The sequence below is a fragment of the Heloderma suspectum genome, chromosome 3 (assembly GCF_057233095.1).
Source record: "Heloderma suspectum isolate Gila_16-S chromosome 3, 16-S_ref, whole genome shotgun sequence".
In the NCBI taxonomy this organism is placed as follows: Eukaryota; Metazoa; Chordata; class Lepidosauria; order Squamata; family Helodermatidae; genus Heloderma; species Heloderma suspectum.
The window spans coordinates 3,969,119-3,986,342 of record NC_139460.1 but is presented as its reverse complement, the minus strand read 5'-3'; the positions used below and the strand labels follow the sequence as shown (position 1 = coordinate 3,986,342).

Below are 17,224 nucleotides of genomic sequence, written 5' to 3'. Positions count from 1 at the left end.
ATCTGATCTCATTTTTGGATCAAGTAACCTCCCTTGTGGACCGTGGGAATGCTGTAGACATCATATACCTCGACTTCAGCAAAGCTTTCTACAAAGTGCCCCATGATATCCTGATGAGCAAACTAGCTCAAAGGGGGCTAGATGAAACAATGATCCGGTGGATCCACAGTTGGCTACAGAATCGGACTCAAAGAGTGCTTATCAATGGGACCTTCTCCAACTGGGGAGAGGTAACGAGTGGGGTACCGCAGGGCTCAGTTCTGGGCCCAGTGCTCTTCCACATTTTTATGAATGACTTGGAGGAGGAGGTGCAGGGAATGCTGATCAAATTTGCAGATGACACAAAATTGGGCGGGATAGCTAATACCCTGGAAGACAGAAACAGAATTCAAAGTGATCTGGATAGACTGGAGCGCTGGGCAGAAAACAACAGAATGACATTTAATAGGGATAAATGCCAAGTTCTGCACCTAGGAAAAAGGAACGAAAGGCACAGTTACAAGATGGGCGATATGTGGTTCAACAACACTACAAGTGAGAAGGATCTTGGAATTGTTGTAGATCACAAGCTGAATATGAGCCAACAATGTGATGTGGCTGCAAAAAAGTAGTGATGTCAGAGAATTCCACGACAGATCTCAGTGAGGCTGAATGCCAGTGCATTCGGCCCCCTGAAATCCTTCGTGGAGCGAAGCCCCCGCCCCCCCACCCCACGAAAGGCACGCGAGATGAAGTCCCCCGCCGCCCCCACCCTACGAAAGGGACGCAAAACGGAGCACTTACCTGCTCCCATCCGCACTGCTTTGTGAATGGCGGCCGTCCTGCGGCCGCCATTTGCTTCCTCCTCTTCAAGCCGTGATAGGCTACGTAAATTCTTACGTAGCCTATCACGGCTAACGCACGGACGCCATTTGCGTTCCCCTTATTTTCGCCGTATTCTACGTAAATGATTACGTAGACTAGACGTGCCAAAATAAGGAACGCAAATGGCGGCGCCCATGGGCGCCGCCATTTGTGTACACGCGTTTGTTTGTTTGTTTTTAACTCAGCCGTCACAGGCTACATAAACATTTACATAGCTTATCACGGTATTTTTTAAAAATCTAGCCATGATAGGCTACGTAAATCTTTATGTAGCCTATCATGTTTTGTTGTTGTTGTTGTTGTTTTTTTACTGGAAATGGCAGTGGCGGCAGCCGGTCGGAAGACCGGCCGCCACAGCTGCTGCCGCCGAACCGCCGCTGAACCGCCGCCAGAGCCGCTGCCACCAGGAGGAGTCGCCCAAGGTAAGTCCCGTCCCGGGGGGGGAGGCGTGGGGGGGAAGACCGTTTTGCCACCAATTTCGGGGGGCCGAATGCGCTGGCATTCGGTCTCCCCAAGATTCGTGGCGAAATTCTCTGACATCCCTAGGCTCAATACAGGGACGCAAATGGCAGCGGCTACGACAGCCTCCATTTGCATCGCTGGAGGGCTCCCCAGCGGTCGGATGTCCGGCTGCGGGCAGATGGAGCCGGCCGGCGGCTCCGCAGCTTGGCCGGGCAGGATTCCAGGGGGAGGGACAGAGCGCCTCCCCCCCTGTCGAGGATTCCGGGGGGAGGGACTGAGCGCCTCTCCCCCACCGCGGATGCCCCTCAGCGGAGCAAGGTACGGGATTTGTACATCCCTACAAAAAAGGCAAATGCTATTTTGGGCTGCATTAATAGAAGCATAGCTTCCAAACCCCAGGAAGTACTCGTTCCCCTCTACTCAGCTCTGGTTAGGCCTCATCTGGAGTACTGTGTCCAGTTCTGGGCACCACACTTTAAGAAGGATGCAGAGAAACTGGAGAGGGTTCAGAGGAGGGCAACGAAGATGATCAGGGGACTGAAAACAAAGCTCTCTGAAGAGAGACTGAAAGAACTGGGCATGTTTAGCCTTGAGAAGAGAAGACCGAGGGGAGACATGATAGCGCTCTTCAAGTCCTTGAAAGGTTGTCCCAAACAGAAAGGCCAGGATCTCTTCTCAATCATCCCAGAGTGCAGGACATGGAATAATGGGCTCAAGTGACAGGAAGCCAGATTCCGGCTGAACATCAGGAAAAATTTCCTGACTGTTAGAGCAATACGACAATGGAACCAATTACCTGGGGAGGTGGTGGGCTCTCCCACACTGGAGGCGTTCAAGAGGAGGCTGGACAGCCATCTATCGGGGATGCTCTGACTTGGATTCCTGCATTGAGCAGGGGGTTGGACTCGATGGCCTTGTAGGCCCCTTCCAACCCTACTATTCTATGATTCTTTTCTAAGACAGATGTCCTGTTTTTAGGGTAAGGGAGCTGGCTTGGAAACACACCAGCACATTCAATGCACATGTATGTCTCCTCACGAGGAGGATCCAAACGGGTTCTGCAAGCTGGCTGCAAAACCTTGACTGTGAAGGACTAGTGAAGGCCTGTGAGCTGGCAGGTACCCATGATGTCACCAAGACACCTTCTACACAGCAGTGTTGTAGCATACACATTAAAAAGTGCAGGGTCCCTTCATGACAGCCACAGCCACGCCCCCTTCTAAGATTACGCAACCTAGTAAGATAAACAACCTTCAACCTGGATCCAAAAACAGTGCAGCTGAGAGTAAGGCAGAGGTATTTGAACTGGACATCTGAGAAAAAATGCAGGGGTGTTAAAATCTTTTTCACCCACTCACTCACTCACTCACTCACTCACTCACTCACTCACAAACATTTTAGGTTTTCAAAATATGATAGTCTATGGAAGCTTCGCCCTCACTCGGGGGCAGGGAAGGGGAGGAGACGGCCCCAAGAGCCTGGCCCACAGCGGTGGGCTGAGAGTGGGAGGAACCTGGCTCTTAGAAAAGCCCCAGGTCTTCGTCCCTCTGAGACCCCCACCACTACACCCCTGCTTCTACATGCCAATCCCTGCAGCCGTTCTGCAATCATTTTTCAATGTTTCCATTTTTTAAATTGTGAAGGATAGGAATGGTTAGACAGACATGAGGTACTATATTTTTTTTTAAATCACAGGCAGTCACCATAAAGGCTGTGTGCGTGTGTACAACCTCCTGCTTTCTTGGTTGAAGAGAGAATTGGCTGCTTTGGAAGTTATCACAACTGAGAAAAATCAGCTCCAATTTCTCTGGGAGAAAATAAGCGCTCACTGTGGATGGCTTGGCTTGCTTATTCAAGTCTTCTGGAGAAATTTGCAGCAGGGCACAATTTTACAGACACACTGTGATCCAGTTTGTTTGTGCTAGCTGATTTTGGAGATGGGGATGGGGCTCAGTTGGGCTGGATGCCGTGGGTTCCTTTTAATCCTAACCTGTGATTCTGCATAAATCTATGCAGGTTGCTGGCTCGCTGAAGCCAACTGGGGAACAAACAAACCTATGATTCTGAGAGGGAATAAGCCAGCAAGAGGAGGACCAGGTGGAAAGGAGGACAGGGTCCCTGCATGGCAAGCAGCACCAGCTGAAACGGATAGGAACATGGGAAGCTGCCTTACACTGGCTCAGGCCCTTGGTCCATCTAAACCAGTAGCATTGACAGCGACTGGCAGCAAGGGCTCTTCAGGATTTCAGGCAGTTTTTCCTGCTCTACCTGGAGAAGCTGGGGATCGAACTTGGGACCTTGTGCACGCAAAGCAGGGGCTCCACCACTCAGCTATCGTCCCTCCTCCACATCCCCTCGTCTACACAGCTATTAAAGCTGCGGGAGCCTGGCTGCCCTCTTTTGCATCTGGCCATCCTAGACCGCCGCAAACAGGTTGAAATTATTTGTATTGGCGTGGCAACCTTTTTGTACTATATTAAAAGACAGGGCATAATTGGAACGTTCCAGCTGAAGCGCTCTCTTTTTCGGTCAATAAAGCAATACTGCACCCTTCCTTAAAGTGCAATTATTTCAACACTGGTATGAAGTAGTAATACTGCTGTTATATGTTTGTAACCAGATCTCCCTCCCTCCCTCCCTCCCTCCACAATGAATGATGCTTACCTGAGCCTTCCCTCCTGCGGCAACTCATGGGGTGGGTCATTGCATGTCAGCCGAGCTTCCCCATCGAGGAGGTAGACATACACTCTTTCCTGTGGGGTAAAGAGTACAAATTTAAGTGATCCCCTGAAACTGCCACGGCAAGCACCAGGTATAAGCATTTGAGCATTCATTTGTTTTTAAAATTAGTATTAGTTTTAACACTATTTCTAGCTTTCAGTGTTATGGTGTTCCATTTTGATTTTTTGTCAGCTTTGGTTGTGGGGAAGTTGGAGAAGGAATCCAAAGTATTTTCATATGGGAGGCAAAAATTATACAATTTTCAGAAGCCGGTGCCACTTACATGAGAAGTGGCAGCAACATGCCTTTTTAAAAAAGGTTTTGCAGCTGCTTCAAGCGGCTGTACTTGGTGGTCAGCCAGGCAGCCACATTCTCCCGTAATGCTGCCTTTTGAATAACCACTTAGTCATTCCAAATCTGGCCTTATGGGAGAACATGGCGGCCTAGCTCACCACCACATACAGCTGCTCCTAATCATTGGAAGGATCCATGAAAATATCCATGTAAAAGACAGACAAGTTTTTTCTTTAAAGACACTGCTGCCACCGCCTTCAGATGTCTGTGTGGATGTCTCATCCCTAACACACATCCATGTAAATGCATGCAAAGAAACCCTAAGGCTGCAATCGTGCACACACTTAAGACCAAACAGGTGTTATTTTACATCTGCGTCTAGCAGCAACATCGTTTTCATTTTTACTCTAGAGTAGGGGCAGGGCCCCAAATTCAGATTGGGACTTCAGCATAGGGAACGGGGGGCTTTTAAGGACCAGACTGGACCCCTTGTCCCTACTTTAGCATGGAAATGAACAAGAGATGTGGCGGCTAGACACAGATTTAAAATAATGTCTGTTTAGGCCCTTACCTGGGAGTAAGTTCCACTGAATTCAATGGGTCTTACTTCTGAGTAGATATTATAGGATTACATTGTAAGCTACCATGCAGCTTAGGCTGCATTCCTAGGCTGGCCAGTGCAAACCAGTGAAACTTGAGTTCGCTGAAGTTCTCTGAATTCCATCATGAACATCGTTCCAATTCAAGTCTGTATCAGATTGCAAGCTTTGTTTTTTCTTTTCGCATGAAAATCCGTGTGCATTTTCATGCATATTTTTCCAAATGCACGCATCAGCTGTGCACATCTTTGAAATATACACATTCTTCACCCATTGAGTAAAGTGTATTTGTGCTCATTTTTCAAAGTATGCATATTTCATGTACATTTTTCAGATGGACACCTGCTGTGGAATGCATTTCTTTCATCTGTGAATCACACTGCAAACTCAGAAAAGTATGGATTTCAACCGCAGATTGCATCCAAGTCTGTGTTGTGTCTGAAAGGTGCAAACTAGGTAAATCCTGATCAAAAACAAACTGAAATGAAATTCTCATACATCCCTAGGCCAGATGCAAAAGAGTACAGTGTCTTCTGAACCATTAATAGGCATGTAGAAGAGAGAATTTCAGCAGCTGTAGCTTGTTATGCAATATTCCCTTCAACACAACTATTAAAAGTGCATGAGTCTTGCTATATTTTTCACTGCTACTCTAATGACTTCACACATGCAGATACACATGCTGCAACTGCGGAACTAGGTTTTGACCTGTTGATTGCATAATGTAGCACAACTACATTTTCCAAGTAGGTCTTTGACTAAAAGAAGACAAAAACAGCTTCTTTTAATCCATAGAAGGCAAGCCACAGCCGGGGAAACCAATACAGCAGAATACAGATGGAACTGCATATAATAGCAAAGCTGTGATATCGAAATCACAGCCTCGATTTTGCCCAACCAAGAAGGAACAGCTGTGTCAAAGTTCGCAAGTTGGGAGTTAATCAGCAGACACCTGCTCCAGGTGCCTCCAGTTGGTGAGAAATAATAAAAACTTTCCCTATGAGACATTCCAGGGAATGAGCAAAATGGAGCAAGTGAAATTACCTATATCTAAAAAAGAAGATAGATGCTTTTGAACTGTGGTGCTGGAGGAAAATTCTGAGAGTGCCTGGGACTGCAAGAAGATCAAACCAGTCCATACTCCAGGAAATAAAGCCAGACTGCTCACTTGAGGGAATAATATTACAGGCAAAACTGAAGTACTTCGGCCACATAATGAGAAGACAGGATACCCTGGAGAAGATGCTGATGCTAGGGAAAGAGGAGGGCAAAAGGAAGAGGGGCCGACCAAGGGCAAGATGGATGGATGAGATTCTGGAGGTGATGGGCTCGACCTTGGGGGAGCTGGGGGTGGTGACGGCTCTGGCATGGGCTGGTCCATGAAGTCACGAAGAGTTGGAAGCGACTGACCGAATAAACAACAACAACAACAAAAGAAGATCTTAAACATTCAGTTATATTTAGCCATGTAAATTCCCCAAGGGGAAAAAGGGAATGTGCCCACAACATTCCAGAAGGTCAGTATTTCAATGGATAGATTTTAGTTATACATTATCATATATAGCAGCCCCTTTCCCCAACCCGGTGCTCACCAGATGTGTTGGACTACCACTCCCATCACCACAGTCAGCATGACCATTAGCAGTGACAGCTAGTGTAGCTCAACACCTCTGGAGGATGCAGGTGGGGGAAGGCTGGGATGTACTCAAACTAATTTGCACCCCTCCCTGCTTGCACAGCTGGAGCCAAACCCCCAGCAGAGCTGGCAGGGGCATTATGGGAGTTGTAGTCCAACACATCTGGAGGGCACCAGGTTGGGGAAGGCTGGCTTAGAATGTTGCGAGACTGAATGGAGGAAATTCATAGAATCGCACAATAGTAGGGTTGGAAGGGGCCTACAAGGCCATCGAGTCCAACCCCCTGCTCAATGCAGGAATCCAAGTCAGAGCATCCCTGACAGATGGCTGTCTAGCCTCGTCTTGAACGCCTCCAGGGTGGGAGACCCACCACCTCCCTAGGGGATTGGTTCCACTGTCGTATTGCTCTAACAGTCAGGAGGTTTCTCCTGATATTCATCTGGAATCTGGCTTCCTGTCACTTGAGCCCATTCTTCTGTGTCCTGCACTCTGGGAAGAGAAGAGATCCTGGCCTTCCTCTCTGGGACAACCTTTCAAGGACTTGAAGAGCGCTATCAGATCTCCCCTCAGTCTTCTCTTCTCAAGGCTAAACATGCCCAGTTCTTTCTGTCTCTCCTCATAGGACTTTGTTTCCAGTCCCCTGATCATCCTTGTTGCCCTCCTCTGAACCCTCTCCAGCTGGTCTGCTTCCTTCTGAACGTGTGGTGCCCAGAACTGGACACAGTACTCCAGATGAGGCCTAACCAGTGCTCAGCGGAGGGGGACTAGTACTTCCTGGGATTTGGAAGCTATGCTTCTATCAATGCAGCCCAAAATTGTCAGGCTGGTGTGTGGGGAGGGGTGTGTGTGTGGGGAAAGTTTGGAGTAGTTTGAAATGGAAGGAGGAGGGAGGAGAGATGCAAATAGATCCATAAAAAGTATAGAATGTACCTTCTTATTGTCTGGGTAGACCTTTTCCAGGTTTACACTGAAAATTTGTTTGAAAATACCTCCAGGGACAGAAATGAGAGCTGCCCATAGAAATCAATGGAGAAAGCCAAGTGTGTCCAACTCAAAACTCTCCCTCAAAAACAACAATCCCAAATGGATGGAAAGAACCCAAACAGCCCAATGTAGACTGATCAGTGGGCATGAAATGCTGATTGTCTTCGGGAGGGAAAGGGGGTGGGGAAGGAAAGTGTGTGTGTGTGTGTGAGAGAGAGAGAGAGTGAGAGAGAGAGAGAGAGAGAGAGAGAAAATGGGCCCCCACTTCTATTCTAATGTACAAATAATTATTAATGGAAGCTAAACATTTTTAGCAGCCTCCTTCCCTTCCCTAAATCTTTGTTGTTGTTGTTCAGTCGTTCAGTCGTGTCCGACTCTTCGTGACCCCATGGACCATAGCACGCCAGGCCTTCCTGTCCTGCACTCTCTCCCGGAGCGTGCTCAAGTTCATATTCATTGCATCCGTGATGCTATCTAGCCATCTCATCCTCTGCCGTCCCCTTCTCCTTTTGCCTTCAGTCTTTCCCAGCATCAGGGTCTTTTCCAGGGAGTTTTCTCTTCGCATTAGGTGGCCAAAATATTGGAGCTTCAGCTTCATTATCTGTCCTTCCAATGAGCACTCAGGGTTGATTTCCTTTAGGATGGACTGATTTGACCTCCTTGCAGTCCAGGGGACTCGTAAGAGTCTTCTCCAGCACCACAGTTCGAAAGCATCAATTCTTCGGCGCTCAGCCTTCCTTATAGTCCAGCTCTCGCAGCCATACATTACTACTGGGAAAAACATAGCTTTGATTAGACGGACCTTTGTCGGCAAGGTGATGTCTCTGCTTCTTACTATGCTGTCTAGGTTGGCCATAGCTTTCCTCCCAAGGAGCAAGCGTCTTTTAATTTCATGGCTACAGTCACCATCTGCGGTGACCTTGGAGCCCAAGAAAGTAAAATCTGTCACTGCTTCCATTTCTTCCCCTTCTATATGCCAGGAAGTGATAGGGCCAGATGACATGATCTTAGTTTTTTTAATGTTGAGTTTCAAACCAGCTTTTGCACTCTCCTCTTTCACCCTCAACAAGAGGCTCTTGAGATCCTCTTCGCTTTCTGCCATTAGGGTGGTATCGTCTGCATATCGGAGGTTGTTGATAATTCTCCCGGCAATCTTAATTCCGACCTCTGATTCATCCAACCCGGCATTTCTCATGATGTACTCTGCATATAAGTTAAATAAGCAGGGTGACAATATGCAGCCTTGTCGTACTCCTTTCCCAATTTTGAACCAATCGGTTGTTCCATCTCTGGTTCTTACTGTTGCTTCTTGACCCTCGTACAGGTTTCTCAGGAGACAGGTAAGGTGGTCTGGTACTCCCATCACTTTAAGAATTTGCCACAGTTTGTTGTAATCCACACAATCAAAGGCTTTAGCGTAGTCAATGAAGCAGAAATAGACGTTTTTCTGGAATTCTCTTGCTTTCTCCATGATCCAGCGAATGTTGGCGATTTGATCTCTAGTTCCTCTGCCTCTTCGAAACCCAGCTTGTACTTCCGGTAGTTCTCGGTTCGCATACTGCTGAAGCCTAGCTTGTAGGATTTTGAGCATCACCTTGCTGGCATGTGAAATGAGCGCAATTGTGCGGTAGTTTGAACACTCTTTGGTGTTGCCCTTCTTTGGAATTGGAATGTAAACTGACCTTTTCCAGTCTTGTGGCCACTGTTGAGTGTTCCAGATTTGTTGGCATATTGAATGCAGCACTTTAACAGCATCATCTTTTAGGATTTTAAATAGCTCGGCTGGAATACTGTCATCTCCGCTAGCTTTGTTGTTGCTAATGCTTCCTAAGGCTCACTTGACTTCACTCTCGAGGATGTCCGGCTCAAGTTCAGTGACCGCACTATCATGGCTATCAGGGACATTCAGATCTTTCCTGTATAGTTCTTCTGTGTATTCGTGCCACCTCTTCTTAATCTCATCTGCTTCTGTTAGGTCCCTGCCTTCTTTGTCCTTGATCATGCCCGTCTTTGCACAAAACGTTCCCTTGAGATCTCCAATTTTCTTGAAGAGATCTCTAGTCTTTCCCATTCTGTTGTTTTCCTCGATTTCTTTGCATTGTTCATTTAAGAAGGCCTTCTTGTCTCTCCTTGCTATTCTCTGGAACTCTGCATTCAGTTGGGTATATCTTCCCCTTTCTCCCTTGCTTTTCGCTTCCCTTCTTTCGTGAGCTACTTGTAAAGCCTCATCAGACAGCCACTTGGCTTTCTTGCATTTCTTTTTCTTTGGGACGGATTTTGTTGCTGCCTCCTGAACAATGTTACGGACCTCCGTCCATAGTTCCTCAGGCACTCTGTCTATCAGGTCTAATCCCTGAAATCTATTCCTCACCTCCACTGTATATTCATCAGGGATATGATTTAGGTCATACCTGAACGGTTTAATGGTTTTCCCGACGTTCTTCAATTTAAGCCGAAATTTTGCAAGAAGCAGCTCATGATCTGAGCCACAGTCAGCTCCAGGTCTTGTTTTTACTGACTGTATGGAGCTTCTCCATCTTTGGCTGCAAAGGACATAATCAATCTGATTTCGATATTGACCATCTGGTGATGTCCATGTGTAGAGTCGCCTCTTGTGCTGTTGGAAAAGAGTGTTTGCTATGATCAGCATGTTCTCTTGGCAAAACTCTATTAGCTTTTGTCCTGCTTCATTTTGTACACCAAGGCCATGCCTGCCTGTTATCCCGGTGATTTCTTGACTTCCTACTTTAGCATTCCAATCCCCTATGATGAAGAGGACATCTTTTTTTGGTGTTAGTTCTAGAAGGTGTTGTAGGTCTTCATCGAACCGATGAACCTCAGCTTCTTCGGCCTCAGTGGTTGGGGCATAGACTTGAATTACTGTGATGTTGAATGGTTTGCCTTGGATTCGTACTGAGATCATTCTATCATTTTTAAGATTGTACCCCAATACTGCTTTTCCCACCCTTTTGTTGACTATGAGTGCTACTCCATTTCTTCTAAGGGATTCTTGCCCACAGTAGTAGATATGATGGTCACCTGAATTAAATTCGCCCATGCCTGTCCATTTGAGTTCGCTGATTCCCAAGATGTCGATGTTCAATCTTGCCATCTCATGTTTGACCACCTCCAGCTTACCTTGATTCATTGATCTGACATTCCAGGTTCCTAAACAATATTGTTCTTTACAGCATCGGATTTTCTTTTCACCGCCAGACACATCCACAGCTGAGTGTCCTTTCGGCTTTGGCCCAGCCGCTTCACTCTTTCTGGTGCTACTTGGAAATACCCTCTGCTCTTCCCCAGTAGCATATTGGACACCTTCCGACCTGAGGGGCTCATCTTCCGGCGTCATATCTTTTAGCCTTGTGGTACGTTCCATGGGGTTTTCTTGGCAAGAATACTGGAGTGGGTTGCCATTTCCTTCTCCAGTGGACCACATTTTGTCAGAACTCTCTGCCATGACCTGTCCGTCTTGGGTGGCCCTGCACGGCATAGCTTATGTCTTCACTGAGTTACGCAAGCCCCTTCGCCACAACAAGGCAGTGATCCATGAAGGGGAGTGATCCATGAAGGGGCCCTAAATCTTACCAAAGGTTGCAGCCTTAGTCTTCACATCTGTTGGCTGGCTCTCTCATGGCGGGGGGGGGGGGATCTCTGCACATATACAGAAGCCCTATGGTTGTTTATTAAGTCACATGCTCAGCAGGTGACAGAAGCTGGAGGCCAGTCTGAGTATTAGAGCTAGGATTGGAATCAGCTCAGAAACAGCAAAAAGTCAAGAAAAACCTCTGATTGAGGATTGGCAAAGGCAAATCGGGAATACTCAGTGATTATACTTCTTAGGCATTTGGTAAGATTTAGGGCCCCTTCATGGATCGCTAAATCTTACCAAATGCCTAAGAAGTATAATCACTGAGTATTCCCGATTTGCCTTTGCCAATCCTCAATCAGAGGTTTTTCTTGACTTTTTGCTGTTTCTGAGCTGAAACTCAGTGATTATACTTCTGATAGTGATCCATGATAGTGATCCATGAAGGGGCCCTAAATCTTACCAAATGCCTAAGAAGTATAATCACTGAGTATTCCCGGTTTGCCTTTGCCAATCCTCAATCAGAGGTTTTTCTTGACTTTTTGATGTTTCTGAGCTGATTCCAATCCTAGCTCTAATACTCAGACTGGCCTCCAGCTTCTGTCACCTGCTGAGCATGTGACTTAATAAACAACCATAGGGCTTCTGTATATGTGCAGAGATTCCCCCCCCCCCGCCATGAGAGAGCCAGCCAACAGATGTGAACACTAAGGCTGCAACCTTATAAACACGCTTGGCCTACACACACCTGGAACGACTGCCTGGTAGGGCAGGCCTTTCTGGCTGACTTGGGGACCTGGCAGGCATCATTTTGGAAATTCAGCTCTGCTGGGTGTCGCATAAAGATTTTGCATGGGCCGAGGGCTTCACTGATAGACCCTGCAGCTCAGAGCCTAGCTGGAGGAGCTGGCTGCAGTTCCTGGGATGAGCGGCACACACGCATGGCTTCCAGGTTCAATTAACTCCAATTCAGACATTCACTCGAGCCTATTACGTGTGTTGGCGATGCTGGCAAAGCAGCTCAGAACACTCCAGGCCATTCCCTCTGCTGCACAGCTAGGAGAGGCGGCAGACTCTGGTGGACCATGGACACGGCAGCGCCCAGCCGCCCCCACACCCAGCCATCCGGAATGAACTCTAAGCTTCCTGTGTGCCTTCCCGGTCAGCTGACATCTTAACCTCCCAGAATGGCTTAATGTTATCTGGCAGCTAATTATCTCCTAGCGTCTCCAGCACTAACGAGATTCACAATTAAACCTCCTCCACCGTGGCTTAGCTGGATGGGCGGCTGCTACTGCTTCCTTGGGTGGCTGCTATGCAGGCCAATTTATTATTGTTATTATTTTAAAAAGCTCATGTGATCTGATTCTTTTCTTCCGAGAAACAGCATTCTCCCAGAAATAGCTGTGGGTGTGGCCAGAGGATGTCAGGTACCGAAGAAGCGAGCCCTGCCATCTCTCTCACATATTATCAGAAGCACGCCGCGGCCACCAAAGAGACATTTCATTCTCCCTCTCCTTCCACAACATTTAGGACATAGGTAACTGGGGCCAGGCTCTCTCTGTCTAGACAAAGGGGTAGCTGGTGTCTGAGCTGAAGCTGATCAAAGGTGCTTCAAGCCACAGAGAGCATTTGAGCCTCTGCTAACAACGCTGGATCAATCAGTACCCTCACATTGCAAACCTGATCCTTTAGTGAATGTTAAACAGCATGGGGGACAGGGTAGGACCCCAAAAGTATAATGGCCAAGGAGTATAAAGTGTAACTGCCCCAGCACTGTCTTCTGGAAGTGGTCATCTAAGTAGGAACAGAACCACAATGCAAGCAGCGCCTCTCACACCGAGTTCAGATAGCCTGTCCAAGGAGATGCCATGGTGGATGGTATCAAAAGCCACCGAGAGGTCCAACAGAATCAGCACATTAACACTCCCCACCTCTCTCTTGGCAAATATCATCTGTTTACCAATTGGTAGTTTGCCACAGTGGAGATGTAACCATTCGGTAAGCTGACTGCCCATACTGTCCTGCGACAAGGTCAGCAGAATCTCAACCCTCCCCTACAGCTGATGAGAGATGGAAAGGCCAATGCCCACTCCCGCACATCTCACCATGCTTCTTGCTCAGGTAAAACTACTTAAGAATTTGAACAGAGAGAAGGGGGTGGGGGGAGAGAGTTCTGACTCATGGTATTTCTGTGGAGGATTCTAGTCTGTCATTTACCTCTCACCAGCACTGGAGGCTCTCTTGGGAAAATAACCCCCAAACTAGCCACATAGGGGCAAAGCTGGCAAGACCTCAGCTAGAGCTGCCCTCTAATTTCACCTGAAGTGAAGTTTTGAGGCAAATCTGGAGATTCCATATGCACCAGATATCTCACCCAAGCAAGATGTGAAAAATGTGTGGAATTTCAAAGTGTGTGTGTAGCGGCCTTCTCCAACCTGGCACCCTCCAGATGTGTTGGACTACAGCTCCCATCATCCTCCAGCCAGCTATAATCCACCCCCCTGGAGGGTGCCAAGTTGGGTGGGGCTAGTGTAGAGCGTTCATAATACCACCAAATTTCTTCGCTGCATTCCACATTTCCCTAGCAATGTTCACCATGAGACCAAAGATCTCTGGAAACAGTAGGACGGGCTGGGTCAGTTCATGCCTTCACTATCCATGAAGACTCAATCCATGGGGCAGAACTGAACCTTCAGATCAACAAATGGAGAACAGAGGTGTGGACAAGTGGTCTGATGGACTTTGGTTCGATCCAGCATGGCTCTGCTTCTTACAATTAAAACAACCCCACTTCCACACTGCACACATTGAGCCTATATGGATATTGAAGGTGTGAACGAGGCTTGTGCGTGTAGATGACTGTTTACCCATTAGTGGTTCAACACGGTGTGCATGTAACCACTGGCTATCCATATTGTCCTGCCATGAGATGAACAGAAGCATGCACCTGTTGTGAAATCTGGAGAAGCAGACAAGGGGTGCTGAGGGCCAAAAGGAGGGTCAAAAGAAGGGGAGAGAGAGAAAAAATTAACGCATAAGATTCTCCTTGTCATGTCCTCCAGCATCTGTTCCCCCTCTAAGTCAGAGAAGACTCAGAGTGGGAGGAGGCTTCATCGAGTACCACATCATCTGCTACTGTGGGGCCAGAGGACATGGCTTTACCAGACTCTTCACTCAGAGGACATCCTTCTGAAGGAGGCCTCACTGTCTCCACATTGCAGGAGCCAGTGGCCCTTTAAGAAGTGCACAGCTCCTCAAAGTGGGCAGAGTTAACAGCAAGCTCAGGCCTGCCAGCCTTCAGAATGTTTCAGAAGTCCTCTGCATGTTGCTGAGACAACAGGTCTTCTTGAGTAAGTTCCAGCCTGTACCTGCCACAGTGCCTTGCTATCCTGCATAGCAGGACTTGACTCTGCCTTGTCCTTCTAGTACTTGCTTCAGATTGGCTCCCCTGGAAGCTTTGAGCTGAGCAGGACAGGGTACTTTTCACCACATGGTGGTACCAGAGAGATGAACAGTTGACCAAGTGGTAATGTGTCCACCATGACAACATCTTGCTTCATAAATGGCTTCACTCAAATTTGACAAACCTTCGGAATCGGATACTGGCTGACGTTTACACTTATCCTGACAGCAGCACAGTTGCCCCTCTCCCCACCCACAATGATGCCTCTCCTCCCCGAAGGTCTTCTTTTCTAAGCTTAAGAAAGAAGGCCCTTTTTAAATCAAAGGAATGGCTGAAGATGGTGTTAAAAATCCCACTCAAGGCAAAAGAGAAGCAGAGCGGGGACAGCCCATGTCAGGCCCAGAATCCTCATGTGGAGAGACACAGATAATGAGGAGCTCCGATCTCGCTGAAAAGGTGAAGATGATCTTGTCCTCATCTCAGGAGGTGGCGGTGTAGCACCTGATTGCCTGAAGTGTCTGGGGGAGGCTAATAACGAGGGAGTGCTCCACTCGATGTCCTTCGGAGACTTGACACCAAACTCATCTCCCAAATTCTGCTCCAACGACATTCTGCCACAAATGACAGGGAAAACATGCCACCAAGGCGTGCCAGAGGGAGCAGCTGCTACCGTCGCTTTTGCTTTTTCATTCCTGCTCTGAGCTACATTAGCCACTGATGCTGAGGAAACCAGACACTGAGATGGCCGACCGATATGGAGTTGATGCGATGGCATTATGTGCACAAGCCTGTGTGTGTGTGTGATAGTGTGTCTTGAGTTTCTGTTAGACCCATTGCTAATAGCTTTTACTCAAGGTCTGGTGGTAAATCCTGCAGGCGCTCGTCATGGAAGTCCTGACAGCCATGCCCCAAAAGAGAGTCTAAAATTGCAGGCAGCTTGTTGGTCCACATCAACAAACCAGTTCTCCCAGTTTTCATCTCCACCAGGATCAAGTCTTCTATAAAGCTCTTTCGTCTTAACTGACCATTCAAGAGCAGCCCATCCCCAAATACTTTGCATTACAACAGGGATAGCTCACAAGTATATAGGGTTGCTGAGAGAATTCTTTCATTTCAAAAGTAGCACATTTGATGCAGCTGAACAAATTACCAAAATGCAAAATAATTCACCTCCCCGAACGTCTGCATTGCTTCTATGATGGTTGGCTCCCTGGCTACTTCTTCTTGGCAGCGTTTCCCACTGAATCCAATTGATGGTGGCGACTGCGCAATTTTGTCGATGATGTCAGGACGCTAGCTACGTCTGATATGACGTACATGAAGTCATGGTGGGTCACCACAGCCAATAGGGTTTGATACCCATGTGGGCAAGAAAAGCAGAGGACAGCACTAGAGGCTGGTGCCAACTTTGGCTGGTAGGGCAGAGGGTAGACCACCAGAGCCAAGGGGTCACCAGACGCGGATCCACCTCCTTCTGCTTGGCTGCACAACCCCCTCCCTTGCAAGGTCTGAGCACACTCAGGGCTGGGTGCATGTGGCCTCTTGAATTTCTCCACTCTGTTTGCAGGAACAGAAATTTCTCCGAATTTCTCCAGGGTGAGAGACGTTCTCAGAGGCTTCTCCCAGGCAGGGCTCGACCATTGGCAGGGGTTGTGATGCAGTGTCTTTGTTTTTTCCGTGAGGGTTGGGTGGGGGGTGGGGGGTGGGGTTGCCGCCACCGCCGCAAGTGGCAACAGCATCAACTGTGCTGGCAAGCTGGCCCCCACCTTGCATCCACCACAATGCAGGCATGGGGGGGCCGTGTTGCGTGCGTCTACGTCCAGGGAAGAGGTGGAGCTGGTGCTGAGCCAAAATCTGTCCTCCAATTTCCTGAAAGTGTTCTTCCGCCAAGAAAGAGGTTTCCATTGTTCTGCCTCGTTCTCAGAGTGCTTTACAATTCATTTCAGTGGTGCTTTTGCTTACCTAACCTCTTCGAGGTGGCTGAGGGTTCTGTGTGCATGATTTCTTTCTACTACACGCCTCTCCGTTGCTCTGCAGCCCCCAGCCCTCCCTGGCTGCCTGAGCTTCCTGAGCTGAAAAAGCCCTATGGGAGGAATTATCTCATGGCGTCATGATGTAAGCCTTATTCCATAATGTCAAAAGACGCACGTCAGCACATCAGCTATGGTCTTATTGCAACCCTCCAAATTCTTCCATGATGCAAACCCTACCAAATGCAACTTTTGCTCAGATTTTGCTCATGACCCAACATCAGATTTCCCAATAAAAGTAAAGTACTGGATACTTCAGTTTCAGCTGCAAATTCACATACAGGCAGCATATTTTCACAGGTGAGGCTTATTGATGATTTGGTACTTCAATCGATCTATACATGAACGTAAACCACATATTAACTGGATTTCCCTCTTAGGCAGCCAGGGTGGGAGATGCCTGTTTAAATCCCAAAGGAAATGCCTGATCCTTGCAGACTGCAAGGAGTGCTTCATGACTTGTTGGAAGACAGGCAGGGATCCTTCCATCTCCTTCATAACACGAACAGTTCATCCCACATTTGGAAGAGCCACTTGACCCCCTCCCCCCCATAATGTCACTGCAAGTGATCATTAAAAAGAACTCTTTGTGGAATAGGCTTCAACCTCCAGTGGAGAAGCAAAGAACAAATGCA

At 47.8% G+C, this 17,224-nt stretch overlaps 1 protein-coding gene across 1 annotated transcript in view; it reads right to left on the bottom strand.

The window, feature by feature from the left end:
* The window catches only part of PDE2A (phosphodiesterase 2A), a 320,770-nt gene that overhangs the window by 127,522 nt on the left and 176,024 nt on the right, over positions 1 to 17,224 (bottom strand). Inside the window, exon 3 of the mRNA XM_084842325.1 lies at positions 3,991 to 4,079. Within this exon, the coding sequence (XP_084698451.1) occupies positions 3,991 to 4,079 (89 nt within the window). The remainder of the gene's footprint in view (positions 1 to 3,990; positions 4,080 to 17,224) is intronic.